Genomic DNA, 26663 nt, shown 5'->3' with positions numbered 1-26663 from the left:
GACTGTCTCAGCCTCTACTTTCCACACGAAAACTCTCAGCGAAGCACCCTCAATATATCTGTACAACTTTATATACGATTTAAGAAGCTTTGAGAAAAAAACGATGATTGCATAAACTGGCGCGAGGCACATGTCGGACACGTCCATGTTTTGCGCCTTCAGAATGTCTTGAGAAAGAAGACGCTCTGATTGTCCACCGGTCGACCCTGCAAGCAAAGTTAGAACCCGCCGGTGAAATTGTATCAATTTACAAATGACAAGATTCTGAAGCTCTGCTGCATCCTATTTAATTCAGATCTGACCTAATTTAATCGCATGTTTTCAAAACCATGTAGTATTTCTCTTGAAATAAAGAATATGATGCCTTAAACCAATGTGGTTAAAAAAGGGCCATCCTGGGATTATAATGATTTGCCTGGAAACCCGACGTTGGACATATGTTAATTTAAACCAAAGTTTCCTCTCACATCTACAAGCCAGAATGTTTAATAACGTTACATTTTAACGTACAGTACATTACCGGTTGTCTTTTGCAGTTGGTCATTTTTGGCGGTAGGAATGTGAGACAATATACCCACAAAAATACAGTGCACTCTGGAAGTATTCAGATCCCCTTAACTTTTTCCACATTTTGTTACTTACAGCCTTATTCAAAAATGTATATTTTTTCCCTCATTAATCTACACACAATACCCAATAATGACAAATCAAAAACGATTTATTTTTGGCAAACTCCAAGCAGGCTCTTTGCTGAGGAGTGGCTTCTGTCGGGCCACTCTGCCATAAATGCCTGATTGGTGAAGTGCTGCAGAGATGGTTGTCCTTCTGGAATGTTCTCCCATCTCCACAGAGGAACTCTGGAGCTCTTTCAGAGTGACCATCAGAATGTTGGTCACCTCCCTGACCAAGGCCCTTCTCCCCCGATTGCTCAGTTTGGCCAGGCAACCAGCTCTAGGAAGAGTCTTGGTGGTTCCAAACTTCTTCCAGTTAAGAATGATGGAGGCCACTGTGTTCTTGGGGACCTTCAATGCTCCAGACATGTTTTGGTACCCTTCCCCAGATCTGTGCCTTGACACAATCCTGTATCAGAGCTCTACGACAATTCCTTCGACCTCATGGCTTGGTTTTTGCTCTGACATGCACTGTCAACTGTGGGACCTTATATAGACAGGTGTGTGCCTTTCCAAATCATGTCCAATCAATTGACTTTACCACAGGTGGACTCCAATCAAGTTCTAGAAACATCTCAAGGATGATCAATGGAAGCAGGATGCACCTGAGCTCAATTTCAAGTCTCATAGCAAAGTGTCTGAATACTTATTTTTATTTAATTAGGCAAGTCAGTTAAGAACAAATTCTTATTTACAATGACGGCCTAGGAACAGTGGGTTAACTGCCTTGTTCAGGGGCAGAACAACAGATTTTAACCTTGTCAGCTCGGGGATTCGATCCAGGAACCTTTCGGTAATGACAAAGCTACCTGCCGCCCCATGTAAAGAAGGTATTTGTGTTTTTTATTTTTAATACATTTGCAAACATTTCTAAAAAACTGTTTTCACTTTGTCATTCTGGGGTATTTTGTGTAGATTGATGAAGAAATATGTTTATTTAATTAGAGGTCGACCGATTAATCGGAATGGCCGATTAATTGGGGCCGATTTCAAGTTTTCATAACAATCGGTAATCTGTATTTTTGGCCACCGATTTGCCGATTTTTTTAAATACATTTTTTTACACCTTTATTTAGCTAGGCAAGTCAGATTAAGAACACATTCTTATTTACAATGAGAGCCTAGAAACGGGGGTTAACTGCCTTGTTCAGGGGGATTCGTTTTTGCAACCTTCGGTTACCAGTCCAACGCTCTAACCACCTGCCTTACATTGCACTCCACAAGGATTAACAGGCTGACTACCTGTAACGCGAGGGCAGCAAGAAGCAAAGGTAAGTTGCTAGCTAGAATTAGACTTATAAAAAACGATCAATCTTAACATAATCACTAGTTAACTACACATGGTTGATGATATTACTAGTTTATCTAACGTGTCCTGCGTTGCATATGATCGATGCGGTGCCTGTTCATTTCTCATTGAATCACAGCCTACTTCGACAAATGGGTGTTGATTTAACAAGCGCATTTGCGAAAAAAGTACTGTCGTTGCACCAATGTACCTAACCATAAACATCAATGCCTAACAGGAATATTTAGACTTAGTCACCCGTTAGATAAAATACGGAACGGTTCCGTATGTCACTGAAAGAAAAAAAAGTTTGTTTTCGAGATGATAGTTTCCAGATTCGACCATATTAATGACCCAAGGCTCGTATTTCTGTGTGTTTATTATATTATAATTAAGTCTATGATTTGATAGAGCAGTCTGACTGAGCGGTGGTAGGCAGCAGCAGGCTCGTAAGCATTCATTCAAACAGCCCTTCGCTGTGCTTCAAGCATTGCGCTGTTTATGACTTCAACCTGGGTGGGTATAATTTGTGGAACGTTCCAACAGGAATCTATTCCAAAAACTTTGTAAATAACAAGGTTTCCAAAAAACAACGCATACAAAGTTGTATAGCGGCAGAATAAGATACCGGGTAGGGAGTGGTCTATTTCATTGCGTTTTTCACTCATCACGTTTATTACGAAAAATGTCTGTCCTCACATGTCTGCCTATGGACAAACATTAAGAATAAGCTACGTGGTGAGTTGATGCCTATTCGGCAGCTAGTTAGCTAGGTTTGTATGCGTTGCTACTTTGTATGCGTTGTTGGCAACCTTTTACTTTACGTTTTTTGGAACAGATTCCTGTTGGAACGTTCCACAAATTATACCCACCCCTTCAAGCCTGTCAACTCCCAAGATTAGGCTGGTGTAACCGATGTGAAATGGCTAGCTAGTTAGCCGGGTGCACACTAATAGCGTTTCAAACGTCACTCGCTCTGAGACTTGGAGTAGTTTTTTCCCTTCCTCTGCATGGGTAACGCTGCTTCGAGGGTGGCTGTTGTCGATGTGTTCCTGGTTTGAGCCCAGCTAGGACCGAGGAGAGGGACGGAAGCTTTACTGTTACACTGGCAATACTAAAGTGCCTATAAGAACATCCAATAGTCAAAGGTATATGAAATACAAATCGTATAGAGAGAAATAGTCCTATAATTACTATAATAATATAATAACTACAACCTAAAACTTCTTATCTGGGAATATTGAAGACTCATGTTAAAAGGAACCACTAGCTTTCATATGTTCCCATGTTCTGAGCAAGGCACTTAAACATTAGCTTTCTTACATGGCACATATTGCACTTTTACTTTCTTCTCCAACACTTTGTTTTGCATTATTTAAACGAAATTGAACATGTTTCATTATTTATTTGAGGCTAAATTGATTTTATTGATGTATTATATTAAGTTAAAATAAGTGTTCATTCAGTATTGTTGTAATTGTCATTACAAAAAAAAGAAGGAAATAATCGTCCGATTAATTGGTATCGGCCTTTTTGGCCCTCCAATAATCGGTATCGGTATCGGCGTCGAAAAATCATAATCGGTCGACCTCTATATTTAATCAATTTTAGAATAAGGCTGTAGCGTAACAAAATGTGGAAAAATTCAAGGTGTCTGAATACTTTCCGAATACACTGTATATGCAACAATTTCAGTGATTTTACTGAGTTACAGTTCATATAAGAAAATCAGTCAATTGAAATAAATTCATTAGGCCCTAATCTATGGATTTCACATGACTGGGCCAGGCGCAGCCATGGGTGAGCTTGTGAGGGCATAGGCCCACCCACTGGGGAGCCAGGCCCAGCCAATCATAATTTGTTTTCCCTCACAAAAGGGCTTTATTACAGACAGAAATACTCCTCAGTTTCATCAGCTGTCCGGGTAGCCGGTCTCAGACGATCCCGCCCGCAGGTGAATAAGCCGGATGTAGAGTTCCTGGGCTGGCATGGTTACACGTGGTCTGCGATTTTGAGGCTGGTTGGACGTACTACCAAATTCTCTAGTTGGCTTATGGTAGAGAAATTAACATTACATTCTCTGGCAACAGCTCTGTTGGACATTTAAGTCATTTACATTTACATTTAAGTCATTTAGCAGACACTCTTATCCAGAGTGACTTACAAATTGGTGCATTCACATTATGATATCCAGTGGAACAACCACTTTACAATAGTGCATCTAAATCTTTTAAGGGGGGGGGGGTTAGAAGGATTACTTTATCCTATCCCAGGTATTCCTTAAGGAGGTGGGGTTTCAGGTGTCTCCGGAAGGTGGTGATTGACTCCGCTGTCCTGGCGTCGTGAGGGAGCTTGTTCCACCATTGGGGTGCCAGAGCAGCGAACAGTTTTGACTGGGCTGAGCGGGAACTGTGCTTCCTCAGAGGTAGGGAGGCGAGCAGGCCAGAGGTGGATGAACGCAGTGCCCTTGTTTGGGTGTAGGGCCTGATCAGAGCCTGAAGGTACGGAGGTGCCGTTCCCCTCACAGCTCCGTAGGCAAGCACCATGGTCTTGTAGCGGATGCGAGCTTCAACTGGAAGCCAGTGGAGTGAGCGGAGGAGCGGGGTGACGTGAGAGAACTTGGGAAGGTTGAACACCAGACGGGCTGCGGCGTTCTGGATGAGTTGTAGGGGTTTAATGGCACAGGCAGGGAGCCCAGCCAACAGCGAGTTGCAGTAATCCAGACGGGAGATGACAAGTGCCTGGATTAGGACCTGCGCCGCTTCCTGTGTGAGGCAGGGTCGTACTCTGCGAATGTTGTAGAGCATGAACCTACAGGATCGGGTCACCACCTTGATGTTAGTGGAGAACGACAGGGTGTTGTCCAGGGTCACGCCAAGGTTCTTAGCACTCTGGGAGGAGGACACAAGGGAGTTGTCAACCGTGATGGCGAGATCATGGAACGGGCAGTCCTTCCCCGGGAGGAAGAGCAGCTCCGTCTTGCCGAGGTTCAGCTTGAGGTGGTGATCCGTCATCCACACTGATATGTCTGCCAGACATGCAGAGATGCGATTCGCCACCTGGTTATCAGAAGGGGGAAAGGAGAAGATTAATTGTGTGTCGTCTGCATAGCAATGATAGGAGAGACCATGTGAGGATATGACAGAGCCAAGTGACTTGGTGTATAGTGAGAATAGGAGAGGGCCTAGAACAGAGCCCTGGGGGACACCAGTGGTGAGAGCACGTGGTGCGGAGACAGATTCTCGCCACGCCACCTGGTAGGAGCGACCTGTCAGGTAGGACGCAATCCAAGCGTGGGCCGCGCCGGAGATGCCCAGCTCGGAGAGGGTGGAGAGGAGGAACTGATGGTTCACAGTATCAAAGGCAGCAGATAGGTCTAGAAGGATGAGAGCAGAGGAGAGAGAGTTAGCTTTAGCAGTGCGGAGAGCCTCCGTGACACAGAGAAGAGCAGTCTCAGTTGAATGCCCAGTCTTGAAACCTGACTGATTAGGATCAAGAAGGTCATTCTGAGAGAGATAGCAGGAGAGCTGGCCAAGGACGGCACGTTCAAGAGTTTTGGAGAGAAAAGAAAGAAGGGATACTGGTCTGTAGTTGTTGACATCGGAGGGATCGAGTGTAGATTTTTTCAGAAGGGGTGCAACTCTCGCTCTCTTGAAGACGGAAGGGACGTAGCCAGCGGTCAAGGATGAGTTGATGAGCGAGGTGAGGTAGGGGAGAAGGTCTCCGGAAATGGTCTGGAGAAGAGAGGAGGGGATAGGGTCAAGTGGGCAGGTTGTTGGGCGGCCGGCCGTCACAAGACGCGAGATTTCATCTGGAGAGAGAGGAGAGAAAGAGGTCAAAGCACAGGGTAGGGCAGTGTGAGCAGGACCAGCGGTGTCGTTTGACTTAGCAAACGAGGATCGGATGTCGTCAACCTTCTTTTCAAAATGGTTGACGAAGTCATCCGCAGAGAGGGAGGAGGGGGGAGGGGGAGGAGGATTCAGGAGGGAGGAGAAGGTAGCAAAGAGCTTCCTAGGGTTAGAGGCAGATGCTTGGAATTTAGAGTGGTAGAAAGTGGCTTTAGCAGCAGAGACAGAAGAGGAAAATGTAGAGAGGAGGGAGTGAAAGGATGCCAGGTCCGCAGGGAGGCGAGTTTTCCTCCATTTCCGCTCAGCTGCCCGGAGCCCTGTTCTGTGAGCTCGCAGTGAGTCGTCGAGCCACGGAGCAGGAGGGGAGGACCGAGCCGGCCTGGAGGATAGGGGACAGAGAAAATCAAAGGATGCAGAAAGGGAGGAGAGGAGGGTTGAGGAGGCAGAATCAGGAGATAGGTTGGAGAAGGTTTGAGCAGAGGGAAGAGATGATAGGATGGAAGAGAAGAGAGAAGCGGGAGAGAGAGAGCGAAGGTTGGGACGGCGCAATACCATCCGAGTACGGGCAAAGTGAGAAGTGTTGGATGAGAGCGAGAGGGAAAAGGATACAAGGTAGTGGTCGGAGACTTGGAGGGGAGTTGCAATGAGATTAGTGGAAGAACAGCATCTAGTAAAGATGAGGTGAAGCGTATTGCCTGCCTTGTGAGTAGGGGGGGAAGGTGAGTCAAAAGAGGAGAGGAGTGGAAAGAAGGAGGCAGAGAGGAAGGAGTCAAAGGTAGACGTGGGGAGGTTAAAGTCACCCAGAACTGTGAGAGGTGAGCCATCCTCAGGAAAGGAACTTATCAAGGCGTCAAGCTCATTGATGAACTCTCCAAGGGAACCTGGAGGGCGATAAATGATAAGGATGTTAAGCTTGAAAGGGCTGGTAACTGTGACAGCATGGAATTCAAATGAGGAGATAGACAGATGGGTCAGGGGAGAAAGAGAGAATGTCCACTTGGGAGAGATGAGGATTCCAGTGCCACCACCCCTCTGGCTCGATGCTCTAGGGGTATGCGAGAACACGTGGGCAGACGAGGAGAGAGCAGTAGGAGTAGCAATGTTATCTGTTAATCCATGTTTTCGTCAGTGCCAGGAAGTCTAGGGACTGGAGGGTAGCATAGGCTGAGATGAACTCAGCCTTGTTGGCCGCAGACCGGCAGTTCCAGAGGCTGCCGGAGACCTGGAACTCCACGTGGGTCGTGCGCGCTGGGACCACCAGGTTAGAGTGGCAGCGGCCACGCGGTGTGAAGCGTTTGTATGGCCTGTGCAGAGGGGAGAGAACAGGGATAGACAGACACATAGTTGACAAGCTACAGAAGAGGCTACGCTAATGCAAAGGAGATTGGAATGACAAGTGGACTACACGTCTCGAATGTTCAGAAAGTTAAGCTTACATTGCGAAAATCTTATTGACTAAAATGACGAAAATGATACAGTACTGCTGGCTGGTGGAGTAGGCTAGCTAGCAGTGGCTGCGTTGTTGACTTTGTTTGAATGTGTAGCTGGCTAGGTAACCTTGATAGTTTCAGTACTACACCTTGTCATGATACAAAAGCAACTTTGTAGCTAGCTAACATAACACTAATCAAGACGTTCCTTTGTAATGTATTTAGTTTCTACAATGCTGCTCGTCGGTAATAGTTGGCTAGGTTTGGAAAAATGTCGTCGCGGGGGACGGAAATAGCTGGCTAGCTAACCTCGATAATTACTAAACTACACAATTATCAAGCTATGACAAAGACAACTATGTAGCTAGCTAGCTAACACTGCACTAGTCAAATCGTTCCGTTGTAATGTATTAGTATCTACAGCGCTGCTAGTCGGTAACGGTTGGCTAGCTAGCAGTGGGTTTGATGACTAGGTGTGTTGACTAAGTCTGGAGTCTGGACAAGGCGTCACGTCGCGGCTGGCTAGCTAACCTCGATAATTACTCTAAACTACACAATTATCTTAGATACAAAGACAGCAAAGACAACTATGTAGCTAGCTAACTAACACTAACACTACACATTCCTGCAATCAGCATGCTAATTGCACACGACCTCAAAACTTGAGACATCTGTGGCATTGTGTTGTGTGACAAAACTGCACATTTTAGAGTTGCATTTTATTTTCCCCAGCACAAAGTGCACCTGTGTAATGATCATGCTGTTTAATTCTTGCGGATCAGTGGGACGCTACCGTCCCACCTGGCCAACATCCGGTGAAATTGCAGAGCGCCAAATTCAAATTAAATTACTATAAATATGAAATTCATGAAATCACAAGTGCAATACATAATAAATTCATGAAATCACAAGTGCAATACATCAAAATAAAGCTTAACTTGTTGTTAATCCAGCCGCCATGTCAGATATCAAAAAGGCTTTACGGCGAAAGCAAACCATTCGGTTATCTGAGGACAGCGCCCAGCACACAAATGCATAACAAATCATTTTCAACCAGGGAGTTGCGACACGAAAGTCAGAAATAGCTATATAATATATGCCTTACCTTTGAAGATCTTCTTCTGTTGGCACTCCAAAAGGTCCCAGTTACATTACAAATGGTCCTTTTGTTCGATAAACTCCTTCTTTATATCCATAAAAACTCAGTTTAGCTGGCGCGCTTCAGTCAATAATCCACTCGTTTTCCCTCCTTCAAAATGCATACAAATGAATCCCAAACGTTACCAATAAACTTATCCAAACAAGTCAATCAATGTTTATAATCAAACCTTAGGTACCCTAATACGCAACTAAACGATCAAATTTAAGACAGAGAATCGTTATTCTCTACCAGAGAAAAACTTACCAGGAAACACTACAGCCAAAATGGGAGCCACCTAGAAAAACTACAATTTCTGGCTCATTTTTCCAAAAACCAGCCTGAAACTCTTTCTAAACTGTTGACATCTAGTGGAAGCCCTAGGAACTGCAATCGGGGACGATTTCGCCCTATTATAAAAGTGCCAGCCATTGAAATCAGTGGTAGGATATATTTTGTTTTTGGGGGGGGTTGTCCTCGGGGTTTCGCCTGCCATTTCAGTTCTGTTATACTCACATTCATTATTTTAACAGTTTTAGAAACTTTATAGTGTTTTCTATCCAAATCTACCAATTATATGCATATCCTAGCTTCCTGGCCTGAGTAATACCGCCCCCTATCCCAAAGAAGTTAATCAGCTTCTTGATAGGCCACACCTGTCAGGTGGATGGATTATCTTGGCAAAGAAGAATTGCTCACTAACAGGGATGTAAACAAATGTATGCACAATGGGACCAACACTTTACGTGTTGCGTTTATATTTTTGTTCAGTATACATACATTTTTCAAAGCGCTGGTAGTGCCTTGAGATTTATATCACCTGAAGCATGCTCATAACCATGTAAACACATGCATAAAATCGGCAAGTACTGCTCAGGGATTAGTGTTTTATGATTAGTGTTTTTTGAGGTCAGTTCTGTTTCGGTTCGATTATTAAAAAATAATCACTGTTTTGATTTCGGTTTAGATTTTTTTTTTCTCAACATTAAATGCATTGTGCATTATGTGGTTTGAATGCTGTAACAACACAGAATTAAACAATTAATAAAAGTTCCATGATGGTAGTGACTGGCTATTACTGCTTATCAATTATTAACCATTTATTCAACTTTAATCAAATATTTCAGTTGTTTTGTATATTACATTTGTTTTATTTAATTACTTTATTACTTCATTCCAAGTCACCTCATCTCTATAGAGCTGCTGCCTATGCTGTCTGGCAAAATCACTATTTTAGTAGTTCTTCAAAGTAAATAAGGCATTGTAGTTAATTACCACATTTTATGGGTTAAACTATTTAGAATATTGGCCTGTTGGAAACTACTACATCGCACGGTTCAGACTGGATTTGATTTATCTCTCGAAAAACTCATTGAGCTCACAGAAAAAAAGAACAAAATGGAATTCAAATAATTTAACCTATGTCGGTCATTTAGTTGTTTAAAAAACGTTTTAAAAAATGCATGCATCTATGCAAATGCGTATTTGTATGTTGTGCGCATGCTTCAGGTGATAGAAATCTGAAGGCACTACCTTCCCTCCCTTCTTATCCTCTCCTGGGAAGTCTGAAGGCACTACCTTCCCTCCCTTCTTATCCTCTCCTGGGAAGTCTGAAGGCACTACCTTCCCTCCCTTCTTATCCTCTCCTGGGAAGTCTGAAGGCACTACCTTCCCTCCCTTCTTATCCTCTCCTGGGAAGTCTGAAGGCATTACCTTCCCTCCCTTCTTATCCTCTCCTGGGAAGTCTGAAGGCATTACCTTCCCTCCCTTCTTATCCTCTCCTGGGAAGTCTGAAGGCACTACCTTCCCTCCCTTCTTATCCTCCCCTGGGAAGTCTGTGCACAGCAGAGGAGGCTGGTTGGCTGAGCTATAGGAGGACGGGCTCATTGTAATAGCAGGAATGGAATTCATGGAACAGTATCGAACACATGGAAACCGTATTTTTTCTTCCAGTCCATTAGTTCCATTCCAGTCATTACAATGAGCCCATCCTTTTATAGCTCCTGCCACCTCCTCTGGTGGACAGGTGTCTGACAGATGGCTGCATGGCTAAGATCCTTCATGAACAGAATCAATGGGTATTGATTACACTGAAGCCCCAGTCAGTCTGTGACAGTGCTGTGCTGCTGTTTTGTTATTCCCCAGTGGCCACAGATCTCACAGGGTTACTGCTTCTGTCTGAACTGTCTCACTACAAACTCTTCTAACTACACTGGATGGCTCCAACTGTTCTGCTAGGGCTACACTACAGGGAGCTGCTGCCTTCTGTCCTTTCATAAGGGTGTTTATTTTGATTTTTTACCTAAATTTAACTAGGCAAGTCAGTTAAGAACAAATTCTTATTTACAATGATGGCCTACACGGGCTAAAAACGGACAACGTTGGGCAAATTGTGCGCTGCCCTATGGGACTCCCAATCACGGCCGGATGTGATGCAGCCTGGGTGTGCAAAGAGGATGCTAGTTACTGTACTTTGGCAGGTCTTACAGATGCCTTTGAGGAACTCTTTTAGAAGAAGTCAAGAGTGTCATATTGTGTTGTCTGTCATTAGATCAGAGGTGATGGCCAATTTATCCATGTTAATAAGCCACCGGCCTATGAGGATGTTGCACACTCCAAAGGTGTTGCAGCGGGTTGCACACTGTTACCAAGGGTTGCATGATGCACAATATTGCCATTCTGAATGAAGGTTGGAGATATAGTGTGTTTTATAGTGTGTTTTTATTGGTTTTTATTGGGTGTTCATTGGTGAACAGGTGTGATGGAAGCGGCCAGTACTTCCCTCAGAGATGACTGCCCTCCCTGGGAAGATGTGTCTCTGTCTGCCCCTCACAGAGACGATGGCCTACTGCTCACCCATGTCAACCAAACACAGGACTTACTGGTGAGCTGGTCAAGTTCTCTCTTGAAAAATACATTTTATCTCCATGAGACTAACCTGGATAAATAGTGTTTAGTCTTCCCTTGAAATTATTTAATTGAACTGATTTGTAGTTTGTTTGTGTCTAATGTATAATCATTCAGATGCTGAATCCACAGTGTAATGGGGTAAATCTTGTTTTTGTCTTTCTAGTTCTTTCTCCACGTTATTACTGCCTGTGTCGACGCTGTCTGTGTTTTAGTCCGTATTGTCCCTGTCTGTCTGTAATGCTGTCTCTGTTTTAGTCCGTATTGCCCCTGTCTGTCTGTAATGCTGTCTGTGTTTTAGTCCGTATTGCCCCTGTCTGTCTGTAATGCTGTCTGTGTTTTAGTCCATATTGCCCCTGTCTGTCTGTAATGCTGTCTGTGTTTTAGTCCGTATTGTCCCTGTCTGTCTGTAATGCTATCTGTGTTTTAGTCCGTATTGCCCCTGTCTGTCTGTCTGTAATGCTGTCTGTGTTTTAGTCCGTATTGCCCCTGTCTGTCTGTAATGCAGTCTGTGCTATAGGCCTACCTTATGTCTTAGTCTGTATCCCTCTAAATGTTTCTATGTACAGTATATAGTACTAAGGCTTACTTTATGTCTGTAGTACTGAGCCTCAGAGTGTATCTGTCCTCTACCTTACTGTCTGTGCTCCCAGAGGTCACAGGGTCAGGCTGCGGAGTGGAAGAGCTCCTCTGATTGGCTCCTGCTGACCCACAGACTCTACAGCTCCGGCCTCTCCCTCTCAACACTCCTCTCACACGGGACCACCAAGATCAGGTAAGTGTGTGTGACAGGGGCCAGCTTTACATATCTGGGCCCATATTCACAAAGAGTATCAGGGTAGAACTGCTGATCTAGGATCAGTTTTGACTTAAATCATAATGAAAAGGAGCAGGGATCTGATACCAGATATTTTACACTGAGACGCTTTGTTAACACGTACCCAGGTCCCTAGCATGTCTAGCTCGTTCCATGATACAAATGCCCTATGCACCTCCATCCAACTTATCCCATCTGGGCAGTTATTGCCTGAGCAAGGCTGCCTGAACGGCCACGTATGAACTATGACCTAATAGCAGTTGCCCTTGTCCTCTGCTCTGACCTCTCTGTGTTGGTGGCAGTGCTGGGGAGGACGGAGGCCTCAGCAGACAGCTGGAGATCACTGCTGCAGCACTCATTCACTTTGACTTCCAGCTGTACCAGTGAGTACTCCTCTCTTACACACACACACACACACACATGCGTGCAAACTCTCACACACACACACACACACACTGGCATGTGGTGCCACGCACGCACAGGCACACATACACACACTGGCACGCACCCACCCACGCAGGCATGCAAGCACACACACACACACACAAAACAAGTGCAGTCACCCACACACACACAGCTGCAACCGTGACTGCCATTGTTTGTGATAATGAACGTGTTGTTTGGACTCTACAGGGCCATTGAGCTGTACCATGGCAGAATAAGATGTCTGAACCAAGGAAGTATGAAGGTATGGCATAGTAGATCTTCTTCATCATCATCATCATCATCATATACAGTATATAATTATTGCTATACAACCTAAAGTGTCCAGAGTGACAGTATAACTGTGCCATTCCCCTGTGTGTGTGGCAGGTGTTTGGGCTGGTGAAGGGGTCCAGAGTAGGGGTCATAGTTGACACCTCAGATGTTAACTGCACCAAGTACAGACTGCCAGATCTACAGAGGAACCTCCTGGTGAGATAAATATACATTTAGACCCCTGGTTTCGCCCAGTGATGTTTATAAACCCTGGATGACTGACAGGGGGCTGTGTAATAAAGCTACCATGCAGCCATCTTGGTACTCCTCCTCCCTTGTAAAAAAATATATTTTGGAAGCTATAAAAATGCATTTATTCATGTCTAGATTAGTTTTTGACATGTTTATTCTATTACAGACACTTTAATGCATACTTTTAAATTATATTATGTGAGCTAAACATACAAATGAATAATTATATTTAAAAAATGACCTTAAAGTATTTCTTTAGAGAATACTAATATTAGTGTCCTCACTACAACAAAAACATTCTTAAATACATGTAATTTTGTCCTTGAAACATTTAATTGAAATACTGTAGAATTCCATTCATTCCTATGGAGGACTGCTCCTATAAAGGAGTGCTAATATGGCCGACCAGTGGCTTCAAAGCCTCTCAATGGCCAATATATTGCATCAGCAATCCAGAGTTTGTATACATCATTGGTTTCACCTCATCGTTTACTGGTGAGCTAGATAGACATTTAAACCTCTAGTTTCACCTCATCATTTACTTAATTTACTATGGGCTTTGTCTCTCAGCAAGCATTGAATGTGTGTGTGTTTATGTGTGTATGTTTGTGTGTGTGTGGGTGTCAGTCTCTGATAGAAGAGCAGCTCAGCTGTAAGCGTCAGCTGTACCTGATGTCCTGTGGTACTGAGACCAGCAGCCTTTGGGACGGCCCCAGAGACGTCGACACCTTCAGGTGAGAAGTCCTAAGAGAGGTCATCGAGGTCTTAACATTGTGCTTTAAAGGTTGTGGTGTCTAATTTCTACATTACCAAATGAGGAGAGTTACAAACTTTACACACCAGTCAGAGTTATACTTAAACCTACATCTTTAATAATTAAGATGCATTTGCAAAAGCACTTGACTTTCAATGATGCGCTATCTCTAATGAACCATTGAAAAGTGACAACACAAAAGTACAAAGATCTTTTATAGCCAAGATACACCCCTTCAACGTACATGACGAACCACAGATCTTAGGAACAGTTCACAAAGGTTAAGTTTTGTATGAAAGATATCTATAAAACATAGCAGACAGCAACTGCTGTATCAACAGTGTCCTCCTACCCCAAACTGGAACCGTCTCTCCCTGGTATAGTATAGAACAAAACCATTAGCTCATCCAATGGAATGCTATTTAGGCATTATTATCAAAAGACATCGTAAATCTCCTCTCTCAGTGCTATCTCATAGAGGCCCATCCTCAGTAAAACACACACACATACACACACACATATGTAGACAATGTTCCATTCTGTCCTCTTCCCTTTCTGATATTCTGCATAGCACCAAAGTCCAAAGGGGTACATTCTAATGACAAGTATCTCACATAAGCATATTATGCAAATAAAACATCTTAATTATCTATGTTACCCAACTAATTCTGATTCATCCGCCACAAGGTGTATCCCATAACCTTTTTGTCCCCTGTGGCCATCAGACTAAATGCTGAAATAATCCATGCTCAAACACACACATACACACACCATTTAGGCATAGCCGTGGGAAGTAGGGTGCTGAGGGTGCTGCAGAACCCCCTGAAAAATCGGAATATTTTTTGTTGTTGTTGAAAAAATATATATTATAAAAATATAATTTAGAAAAATCAGAAAAGTACTGCCCTGGGCCTTTAATAGTCCTGTATTAGCGGACCGATATATCAGTCTGCAGCGTGGGCAAAACCTTTTTCCAGCCCCTCCCCAAACTACTTCCCGTGGCTATGCATTTAGGTACCCCGTCAGCCTGCCAAGTAGTTTTCTTTAACCAGAAAGGAAACTACAGATTGCACCTTTGACCCAGAGGGATGACAGGCATATTATTTTTAACCACAAAATAGTCCACTCTAGAATTCCAGTTGTTCACCATTGAGAGGATATTATAGCTGACACGTATTCCTTAAGTGTTTTGGTGGGATAAAATACTATTCTTTTAAATATGTTGCTATAGTATCCTTAAAAAGCTGCCCAGTCACTTTAGCTCAAGTTCCATGATGATACCAGAGGACTCTGGATGTTGATGTAACAGCATGGAGCTGGAGGGGAGAGGCCTGCTGGACTGTCTCACGGCCTTTGTGTGTGTGTCCCTGCAGTCTCACGGACCTAACCCAGCACAGCGCCCACTGTTTATTTCAGCTCGCTCCTGCGTTTATTTTCATTAGGGTATAATGTCTATTTTAATATGCTTCTTATGCCTCTTGTGTTATTTTAGATGAGTCATTTGGGAATGCGTGTGTACATGCGAGAACAGTTTGTGCCTGTGTTAGTAGAGGAAGACGCACATACATACATACACACACACACACACACACACACACACACACACACACACACACACACACACACACACACACACACACACACACACACACACACACACACACACACACACACACACACAGGGAAGAGTGAGGGACAGTGAGAGCTACTGTGCACTGTTCTGTGGTGACTGACTGGCTGTATTCAACACTAATGCCAAAGAATACAAACAATGTGTTTTCATACTGAACACTTTAGTATCTATTAGTGTAAATAAATGTTAAGCATTCCATCTTTTAATACCCTCATAGATCATCACTCATTCCTACAGTTAAGTGTATCTGTGCTTTAAAAAACCAGTCCATTCCTACACTGGTTTGTGAAAACGTAAACTGTGTATAGTTTGGGGGACGCCCATATTTTCAGGTAGAGTAATACACTCATGTTTCCTCAATGAAATAGCACAACATACAGTTGATCTAGTACTGTAGGAGGTAATAGAGCTACAGTGTTGGGTTAGTATGGGTTAGAATACAAATAGATCAAATACAAAGAAGTTCTGTGTGAAACGTCCGTGTACACACTTAATGCTAGTTTGTTTTTGTTGTTCTTATTGTTGTAAGTATATACAGTTGAAGTCGGAAGTTTACATACACCTTAGCAGAATACATTTAAACAGTTTTTCACAATTCGTGACATTTAATCCAAGTAAAGATTTCCTGTCTTAGGTCAGTTAGGATCACCACTTTATTTTAAGAATGTGAAATGTCAGAATAATAGTAGAGAGAGTGATTTATTTCAGCTTTTATCTCTTTCATCATATTCCCAGTGGGTCAGAAGTTTACATACACTCAATTAGTATTTGGTAGCAATGCCTTTAAATTGTTTAACTTGGGTCAAATGTTTCGGGTAGCCTTCCACAAGCTTCCCACAATAAGTTGGGTGAATTTTGGCCCATTCCTCCTGACAGAGCTGGTGTAACTGAGTCAGGTTGCAGGCCTCCTTGCTCGCACACACTTTTTCAGTTCTGCCCACAAATTTTCTATAGGATTGAGGTCAGGGCTTTGTGATGGCCACTCCAATACCTTGACTTTGTTGTCCTTAAGCCATTTTGCCACAACTTTGGAAGTATGCTTGGGGTCATTGTCCGTTTGGAAGACCCATTTGTGACCAAGATTTAACTTCCTGACTGATGTCTTGAGATGTTGCTTCAATATATCCACATAATTTTCCATCCTCATGATGTCATCTATTTTGTGAAGCACCCCCACAACATGATGCTGCCACCCCCGTCCTTCACGGTTGGGATGGTGTTCTTCAGCTTGCAAGCCACCCCCTTTTTCCTCCAAACATAAAAAGATGGTCATTATGGCCAAACTGTGCTATTTTTGTTTTATCAGACCAGAGGATTTTTCACCAAAAAGTACAATCTTTGTCTCCATGTGCAGTTGCAAACCATACTCTGTACGCTTTTTTATGGCGGCAAACCATACGCTTTTTTATGGCGGTTTTGGAGCAGTGGCTTCTTCCTTGCTGAGCGGCCTTTCAGGTTATGTCGATAAAGGACTCGTTTTACTGTGGATATAGATACGTTCGTACCTGTTTCCTCCAGCAACTTCACAAGGTCCTTTGCTGTTGTTCTGGGATTGATTTGCACTTTTTGCACCAAAGTACGTTTATCTCTATGAGACAGAATGCGTCTCCTTCCTGAGTGGTATAACGGCTGCGTGGTCCCATGGTGTTTATACTTGCGTACTATTGTTTGTATAGATGAACGTGGTACCTTCAGGCATTTGGAAATTGCTCCCAAAGATGAACCAGACTTGTGGAGGTCTACAATTTTGTTTCTGAAGTCTTGGCTAATTTCTTTTGATTTTCCCATGATGCCAAGCAAAGAGGCAGTGCGTTTGAAGGTAGGCCTTGAAATACATCCACAGGTACACCTCCAATTGACTCAAATGATGTCAATTCGCCTATCAGAAGCTTCTAAAATCATGACATCATTTTCTGGAATTTTCCAAGCTGTTTAAAGGCACAGTCAACTTAGTGTATGTAAACTTCTGACCCACTGGAATTGTGATACAGTGAATTATAAATTAAATAATCTGTCTGCAAACAATTGTTGGAAAAATGACTTGTGTCATGCACAAAGTAGATGTCCTAACCGACTTGCCAAAACTATAGTTTGTTAACAAGAAATTTGTGGAGTGGTTGAAAAACGAGTTTTAATGACTCCAACCTAAGTGTATGTCAACTTCTGACTTCAAATGTATGTCTTTCCATCCTTTTATCCATGTATCAATATGTTTTAGATAGAGCTGTACCATTTGTGTGCTCATGGATTTCAGTTTGTATTGACTGCTGTGTGGGTGTAATTGAACATGAACTTGAACTAGACCTAAACTGCTAGTTTCTATAGGCTGACTCGTTGTCAGTGGATCTGTTTAGGCTGTTTTCTACAGTAGATTGTGTCTCTGTGGCCTGTTCTATCTCCAGACTGCAGGAGGCTTGTGGCTGGGTGGATGAGCTGGGAGCCAGGGGGATGTAACCTCCAGGCCCTGAAGAGAGGCCTTGGCCTGGGCTGCACTCAGCTTGACTCCCTGGTCATCGTCCTGGGCTCCAGGTGAATCAACTTCAACAGGACAGTGATGTAGTGGGACTGATAATGAAAGTACAGCAATAACTACATTGGGTTGTACACTATCTACACATTGGGTTGTATTATGAATGGACTAATTAGAGAGCAGGGCTAGGATGACCAATCAGAGAGCAGGTGTATGACAATGTCATTATTATTACATGTCATTTTTAAGGGACAAATCAGAGGGCAGGGTTATGATGACCAATCAGAGAGCAGGGTTATGACGATCTTATGATGAAAGGACCAATCAGAGGGGAGGGTTATGATGTCATTTTGAAGAGACCAATCAGGGAGTGGGGTTATGGCGATGTCATTATAAAGAGACCGATCAGAAAGGAGGGTTATTCTTACACATGACAAGTAACAAGTCCCCTGTGTTTGATGATAGTACCTCCTCCTCTAACTTCTCTCCTTTCCTCTCTCTAGCCCTGACCAGACCTCAGATGCCCTCTTTGATTACGTAGGACAAAGCATTTTGGGAAGGGCGTTGTTGATCCATGTGGTGTCCTACTGTAGCGTTAGCCATCTGACCATTGTGAGTCAAACTGCTGGACCTTCAGGTCACCAACAATCATGTGTTTTTATTAATAGAGGGACAGATTTACTAAACTTTCTAACCTGTGAAAAGTTTGGTCAATGATTCACTGTGTCTCTGCCTCAAACAGGCAACTGTAAAGAGACTAGCTGAAGTTACACGGGGACGCCGCCACATCTTCTCAGCTTCCCTGGTAACCTGTCTGTCCTGACTGTGCTATTTGGGTTTGTGTTTTAGTGTGTTGTGGTCAAAAAATAACTTTCCCTGCTGTTTGTGTGTGTGGTGTGTGTCTGTGTGTGTATCAGGGTGTAGTGGACAGCAGTACAGATGTGGAGCTGCTGTGGACAGAGATCAAAGCAGCCAGAGCGCTGCTGGGACACACCGAGGCCCTGCGTCAGGGACGGCTGAGGGACATGTCTGTCACTGTGGTGGGACAACAGGTGAATGGACTCTGTGTGTGTGTGTTAGTGCTGGTGTCTGTGTACAGCATTTTTCTTGAACATCTAACATAAACCTTTTAGTGAATCTTTCCTCTTACTGTACTCCCCCAGATTTCCACAGAGTTGGATAGCTTTTCACTCTCTCCCTCGCTCCCCAGACCACCCAATCACAATGCCCCCCTGAGCATCAAGCCCCCAGGTGTCCAGCCCAGCTCCTCAGCTGATTGGCTGAGGAACCAGGTAAGTGCTCTAGGTAAAAATTACACATAGGCACAGATCTAGAATCAGCTTACCCACTTTCATCCTAACCTTAACCATTAAAAAGGAGCAATGCAAAACTGACCATAGATCCGTGTTAAAGTCAACTTCATCCTACTCTAAAAGTAACTGTGGTAACCAAGTATTGATTCCAAAAGCCATTGGCCATGACAATGATAGATTCAGATTGAAACTGAATGAAGCCTCTGTCCTAAACTCTGATGTTGGATGTATTATCTAATCCTCTCTCTGCCTGTAGCTAAGAGACTGGGGCTGTACCAGGTTCTGTCTCCCAATGCCTATTCTCTACTAGGGGTTTGTTCCTATCCTGAACAAGACTGTCAGCTCAACAGTCCATGAGGTATTACTGTCTGTCTCTTCTTTCTTATTTCTCCTTCTAGACTGTTTTCTTTTCTCCTTCTCTTGTAATGGCCCGATAGTCGATGGTTCATGAGGTATCACTGACTGGCTATTTTTATCTTCTGCACACACAGTGCTTTCTCTCATTTTCTTCTGGCTCTTCTTTTTATGGCCAGGTCACAGTACAGGATGTACCACTCTGTCAATCCCTCTATCCCTTTCTTTCTTTCTCTTTCCTTTTCTCTCTTATCTCCCTGTCTTTTGATGTTCCAGTCAATCTTAATGTGGTCCTTGACCAAACCTCTTTAGGTGGTGCAGAGGAGTGGAACCCAATGCTTATTAGACTGGGCATAATGAACTAATATCAGTTAATCAATGCTACTTTATCAATTACTCTTCCTAGTTTAGTGATCTTTCATTCTGTCTGGGCAGGGGAGGACTTGGAGGAAAAGAATTTAGAGTAATTGCGTCGGTCACTCTTGGTTATAGGTAAGCTTTGTATTTACGACTGTTCTCTCCTTTTTCCTTTCTTTTATCTCAAGTGGGAGGATGGGAGGTGGCTGATATGTCTTAGCCTGGTCAAACAGACTGATCACTGCGCTCACGTTTCGTTTCAAGTGAAACAGCATGTCAGATCAGACAGTTTCCACCAGGCTAGATATGTCTCTAGTCTCTTGTAACTTTCTAGCTGTGAAATAAAAAACCTTTGGTCACAAAAAATTATGTTTATGAATGTATTTGTCCTGGACTTCCTCCTTCCATGTTGGATCCTACCCAGAAGGCCATGGTGCAGTTTGCGTGGCATGATGGAACGGTGAAGAACGTTCATGTGGACTTGCCCTTAATCTACCACTACCAGGTGGGTTCACCAGTCAGGATGTGATGTCAGAAGCACATGATGTCTTGTCTGTCTTTTGATTTGATTATTAGTCTTAGTCTAAACCTTTCTTCTCTTCCTGACCAATAAAAACAGTTATCTTCTTACTAGTGTAGGTGTGGTTATAGTGATGATTTTCTCTCACCTTTCGTCTGTATCTATCTCACCCATAACCCCTGTCCATCCTGTCTTTCTCTCTTCCATCCCTATCTCTCATCCCTCTCTTTGTCCCTTACAGAAGCAGCTGATGTCTGCAGTGGCTGTGTTGGAGAGGAGGATGCGGTGGCTGAGCAGTGGGAGCAGGCAGATCTGGGGGACAGTGTGTAAACAGAGGTACTGTACGGTAGGGCGCTGGGCTTCTCTCCTCTCACACACAGCTATCAGTCTGCTATCACTCACAAAATAATGATGTCCATTATCTCTCTAGCCTGTCAGGGGCAGTTATTTTCTGTCACAGTGTAGAGATGTAGGATCTTCATTTGTTGCTGAGAAATGTTCCTGTACAGCTGGAAATGTAAACTTGTAGTGTATTTGAAGTTTAAAAATGCTTCTAAAGTCCACTTTAAAATAACAGACTGGATTTGCCCTAACAAAACATGTACAGTGGGGGGAAAAAGTATTTGATCCCCTGCTGATTTTGTACGTTTGCCTACTTACAAAGAAATGATCAGTATATCATTTTAATAGTAGCTTTATTTGAACAGTGAGAGACAGAATAACAACAAAAACATCCAGAAAAACGCATGTCAAAAATGTTATAAAATGATTTGCATTTTAATGAGGGAAATAAGTATTTGACCCCTCTGCAAAACATGACTTAGTACTTGGTGGCAAAACCCTTGTTGGCAATCACAGAGGTCAGACGTTTCTTGTAGTTGGCCACCAGGTTTGCACACATCTCAGGAGGGATTTTGTCCCACTCCTCTTTGCAGATCTTCTCCAAGTCATTAAGGTTTCGAGGCTGACGTTTGGCAACTCGAACCTTCAGCTCCCTCCACAGATTTTCTATGGGATTAAGGTCTGGAGACTGGCTAGGCCACTCCGGGACCTTAATGTGCTTCTTCTTGAGCCACTCCTTTGTTGCCTTGGCCGTGTGTTTTGGGTCATTGTCATACTGGAATACCCATCCACGACCCATTTTCAATGCCCTGGCTGAGGGAAGGAGGTTCTCACCCAAAATTTGACGGTACATGGCCCCGTCCATCGTCCCTTTGATGCGGTGAAGTTGTCCTGTCCCCTTAGCAGAAAAACACCCCCAAAGCATAATGTTTCCACCTCCATGTTTGACGGTGGAGATGGTGTGCTTGGGGTCATAGGCAGCATTCCTCCTCCTCCAAACACGGCGAGTTGAGTTGATGTCAAAGAGCTCCATTTTGGTCTCATCTGACCACAACACTTTCACCAGTTGTCCTCTGAGTCATTCAGATGTTCATTGGCAAACTTCAGATGGGCATGTATATGTATTCTTGAGCAGGGGGACCTTGCGGGCGCTGCAGGATTTCAGTCCTTCATGGCGTAGTGTGTTACTACTATGGTCCCAGCTGCCTTGAGATCATTGACAAGATCCTCCCGTGTAGTTCTGGGCTGATTCCTCACCGTTCTCATGATCATTGCAACTCCCCGAGGTGAGATCTTGCATGGAGCCCCAGGCCGAGGGATATTGACAGTTCTTTTGTGTTTGTTCCATTTGCGAATAATCGCACAAAATGTTGTCACCTTCTCACCAAGCTGCTTGGCGATGGTCTTGTAGCCCATTCCAGCCTTGTGTAGGTCTACAATCTTGTCCCTGACATCCTTGGAGAGCTCTTTGGTCTTGGCCATGGTGGAGAGTTTGGAATCTGATTGATTGATTGCTTCTGTGGACAGGTGTCTTTTTTACAGGTAACAAGCTGCGGTTAGGAGCACTCCCTTTAAGAGTCTGCTCCTAATCTCAGCTCGTTACCTGTTTAAAAGACACCTGGGAGCCAGAAATCTTTCTGATTGAGAGGGGGTCAAATACTTATTTCCCTCATTAAAATGCAAATCAATTTATAACATTTCTGACATGCGTTTTTCTGGATATTTTTGTTGTTATTCTGTCTCTCAATGTTCAAATAAACCTACCATTAAAATTATAGACTGATCCTTTCTTTGTCAGTGGGCAAACGTACAAAATCAGCAGGGGATCAAATACTTTTTCCCCCCACTGTATCAACCCCTACACAAAATGTCAGTTAATTATAATCTACATAATAATTCACATTTCCTATTGCTTCAGGATTATTTTCCTGCTGTAGCAAACTGGCTCAAATAAAGCAGTTTCAAAGGTCCACCAATCTCTCTGTCCCTCTTTCTCTCTCGCTCTCTCTCTGTCTCTGTCTGTCTGTCTCTCTCTGTCTGTCTCTCTGTCTCTCAATTCAAAGGGTTTTATTGGCATGGGAAACATATGTTAAAACCTCTCTAGGGTATGTGGGACGAAATCATCCCACCTACTCAACAGCCAGTGGAATCCCGTGGCGCGTTATTCAAATACCTTAGAAATGCTATTACTTCAATTTCTCAAACATATGACTATTTTACACCATTTTAAAGACAAGACTCTCGTTAATCTAACCACACTGTCCGATTTCAAAAAGGCTTTACAACGAAAGCAAAACATTAGATTATGTCAGCAGAGTACCCAGCCAGAAATAATCAGACACCCATTTTTCAAGCTCGCATATAATGTCACATAAACCCAAACCACAGCTAAATGCAGCACTAACCTTTGATGATCTTCATCAGATGACAATCCTAGGACATTATGTTATACAATACATGCATGTTTTGTTCAATCAAGTTCATATTTATATCAAAAACCAGCTTTTTACATTAGCATGTGACGTTCAGAACTAGCATACCCACCGCAAACTTCCGGTGAATTTACTAAATTACTCACGATAAACGTTCACAAAAAATATAACAATTATTTTAAGAATTATAGATACAGAACTCCTTTATGCAATCGCTATGTCCGATTTTAAAATAGCTTTTCGGCAAAAGCACATTTTGCAATATTCTGAGTAGATAGCCCAGCCATCACGGGCTAGCTATTTAGACACCCACCAAGTTTGGCCCTCACCAAACTCCGATTTACTATTAGAAAAATTTGATTACCTTTGCTGTTCTTCATCAGAATGCACTCCCAGGACTTCTACTTCAATAACAAATGTTGGTTTGGTTCAAAATAATCCATAGTTATGTTCAAATATCCTCTGTTTTGTTTGTGCGTTCAAGACACTATCCGAAGGGTGGCGAAGGGTGACGCGCCCGACGCGTTTCGTGACAAAGAATTTCTAAATATTCCATTACCGTACTTCGAAGCATGTCAACCGCTGTTTAAAATCAATTTTTATGCAATTTTTCTCGTAAAAAAACGATAATATTCCGACCGGGAAACCCTGTTTTAGTTCAAAGACGAAAAAATAAAAACATGGTGTCGCCTCGTGCACGCGCCTCAGTCTCATTGTCCTCTGATCGACCACTATCCAAATGCGCTAATGTTTTTCAGCCAGGGCCTGCAAAGACATCATTCACCGGTTTGCCGCCTTCTGAGAGCCTATGGGAGCCGTAGGAAGTGTCACGTTACAGCAGAGATCCTCAGTTTTCAATAGAGTGTAGAAGCCCAAGAAATGGTCAGAGACGGCACTTCCTGTAAGGAGTCTTCTCAGGTTTTGGCCTGCCATATGAGTTCTGTTATACTCACAGACACCATTCAAACAGTTTTAGAAACTTTAGGGTGTTTTCTATCCAAAGCCAATAATTATATGCATATTCTAGTTTCTGGGCAGTAGTAATAACCAGATTAAATCGGGTACGTTTTTTATCCGGCCGTGCAAATACTGCCCCCTATCCCCAACAGGTTAACATTGCCAAAGCAAGTGAGGTAGATAATATACAAAAGTCAAATAAACAATAAAAATGAACAGTAAACATTACACTCACAGAAGTTCCAAAAGAATAAAGACATTACAAATGTCATGTTATGTATATATACAGTGTTGTAACGATATACAAATGGTTAAAGTACAAAAGGGAAAATAAATAAGCATAGATATGGGTTGTATTTACAATGGTGTTTGTTCTTCACTGGTTGACCTTTTTTTGTGGCAACAGGTCACAACTATTGCTGCTGTGATGGCACACTGTGGTATTTCAACCAGTAGATATGGGAGTTTATCAAAATCTGGTTTGTTTTAAAATTCTTGTGGATCTGTTTAATCTGAGGGAAATATGTGTCTCTAATATGGTCATACATTGGGCAGGAGGTTCTCTTTCTCTGTCTCTCTCTCTCTCTGTGTCTCTGTTTCTGTAGGCTGGTGATTGTGGTAGACATGTCTATGATGATCCCTGGCTTCTCTCTCCACATCCAGCATTCCCTCAGGGTGCTACTGGAGGAGCAGCTGGCCAACAAACACAGCTTCAACATCATCACGTAGGTCACACACACACGCACACCACAGGAGGTTGGTGGCATCTTAATTGGGTAGGACAGGCTTGTAGTAATGGCTGGAGTGGAATTATTGGAATGGTATGAAATACATCAACCACATGGTTTCCGTGTGTTTATGCCATTCCATTTGCTTCGTTCCAGACATTATTATGAGCCGTCCTCCTCTCAGCAGCCTCCACTGACACACACACACACACAGTGGCATGCAGAAACACACACACATGTACAATCACCATTTGATAGCACATTGAGCTCACATGAATCCAATCACAACGCTGCATGTTCTAATCGTTGATAAGACAACTCTTTGACATGACAAGCCTGTACACTCCAACACTCTCTCACCTCCACTCCCCCAATCTCCAGTTTATTCATGTGTGATTTGCTTACGTTCTGCATGAGAATAGATGTAATTGATTTGGTTGTCAAAGCCTCTCCGTGCGTTAGCACGTCTACCTGCCTCGCAGACCGTGACCTCACCTCACCACATACGTTTTCAACAGACATTTGCATGATGGGATGTTTAATAGAGTTAATAGAGTGGAATGACTCACTCTAATAAGAATCCAAATTATATCCCTGCTCATTCTCATTGAGATAGAGAAAGCCTGGGGTCATAGGTAATTGTCGGAGTTCAATCTATTTATAATGCAGATTGGATGCGGTATTGAAATATAGAGTTGTTACTGGAAGTGAAGTGCATATACTGTATGTGGATGGTGTTTCTGTAATATGTGCAGTACATTGCAGAGTACATTGTTGCATGTTGTGATCCCTAATCTACTCTCTCGTTGTTGTCCCTTCACTGTCAGTTGACAAGGTTACAATGGAGTTGTATGGTTGGTTGGTTGTGGCATCACCAGCACTCAAGTTTCACGTTTTATAGTCACGTGTACAAGTACAGTGAAACGCCTTTCTTGCAAGCTATTTTCCAACAACGCAGTAATCATTATCAGTAGTACTATAAAATAAAGTAGAACAAAAGAAAATAGAAATAAGAAGAACATGAACAAGTAAGTAAGCTACTGTATATACAGGGTCAGTTTAGGGTCAGTTCCAATACCATATTTACAATGTGCAGGGATACTGGAGTGGTACAGGTAGATATGTAGGTAGATATGTATAGGGGTAAGGTGACTAGGCATCAGGACACATGATAAACAGAGTAGCAGCATCGTATATGAGGATTGTATGTTAGTGTGTGTGTGTGTGTGTGTGTGTGTGTGTGTGTGTGTGTGTGTGTGTGTGTGTGTGTGTGTGTGTGTGTGTGGAGTCAGTATGAATGTGCCTGTGTTTTTTGTGTGTGTAGAGTCAGTATGAATGTGTGTGTGCGTGAATGTGTGTGTGTGTAGAGTCAGTATGAATGTGTGTGTGTGTGTGTGTGTGTTTGTGTGTAGAGTCAGTGTGAATGTGTGTGTGTGTGTGTGTGTGTAGAATCAGTATGAATGTGTGTGTGTAGAGTCAGTATGAATGTGTGTGTGTGTGTAGAGTCAGTATGAATGTGTGTGTGTGTGTAGAGTCAGTATGAATGCGTGTGTGTGGAGTCAGTATGAATGTGTGTGTGTGTGTGTGTGTGTGTGTGTGTGTGTGTAGAGTCAGTATGAATGTGTGTGTGTATGTAGAGTCAGTATGAATTTGTGTGTGTGGAGTCAGTGTGTGTGTGTGTGTGTGTGTAGAGTCAGTAGGAATGTGTGTGTGTGTGTGTGTGTAGAGTCAGTATGAATGTGTGTGTGTGTGT

The 26663-nt window shown here is 43.1% G+C and overlaps 1 protein-coding gene across 1 annotated transcript; it reads left to right on the top strand.

Moving 5' to 3' along the window:
• Positions 1-1913: 1913 nt before the first annotated feature.
• On the top strand, positions 1914-18512 carry LOC115171642 (von Willebrand factor A domain-containing protein 3A-like). The gene is made up of 10 exons (XM_029728651.1): positions 1914-1942; positions 11132-11259; positions 11400-11423; positions 11936-12057; positions 12402-12482; positions 12733-12787; positions 12913-13014; positions 13678-13784; positions 17840-17966; positions 18411-18512. The coding sequence occupies exons 2-9, from the start codon at positions 11137-11139 to the stop codon at positions 17889-17891; spliced, it is 666 nt and encodes a 221-aa protein (XP_029584511.1). The 5' UTR covers positions 1914-1942; positions 11132-11136; the 3' UTR covers positions 17892-17966; positions 18411-18512.
• The last annotated feature ends 8151 nt before the right edge of the window (positions 18513-26663 follow it).

Source organism: Salmo trutta, chromosome 32 (genome assembly GCF_901001165.1).
Source record: "Salmo trutta chromosome 32, fSalTru1.1, whole genome shotgun sequence".
Lineage (NCBI taxonomy): Eukaryota > Metazoa > Chordata > Actinopteri > Salmoniformes > Salmonidae > Salmo > Salmo trutta.
The sequence above is the reverse complement of the archived record's forward strand: the minus strand, read 5'-3'. Positions and strand labels throughout refer to the sequence as shown.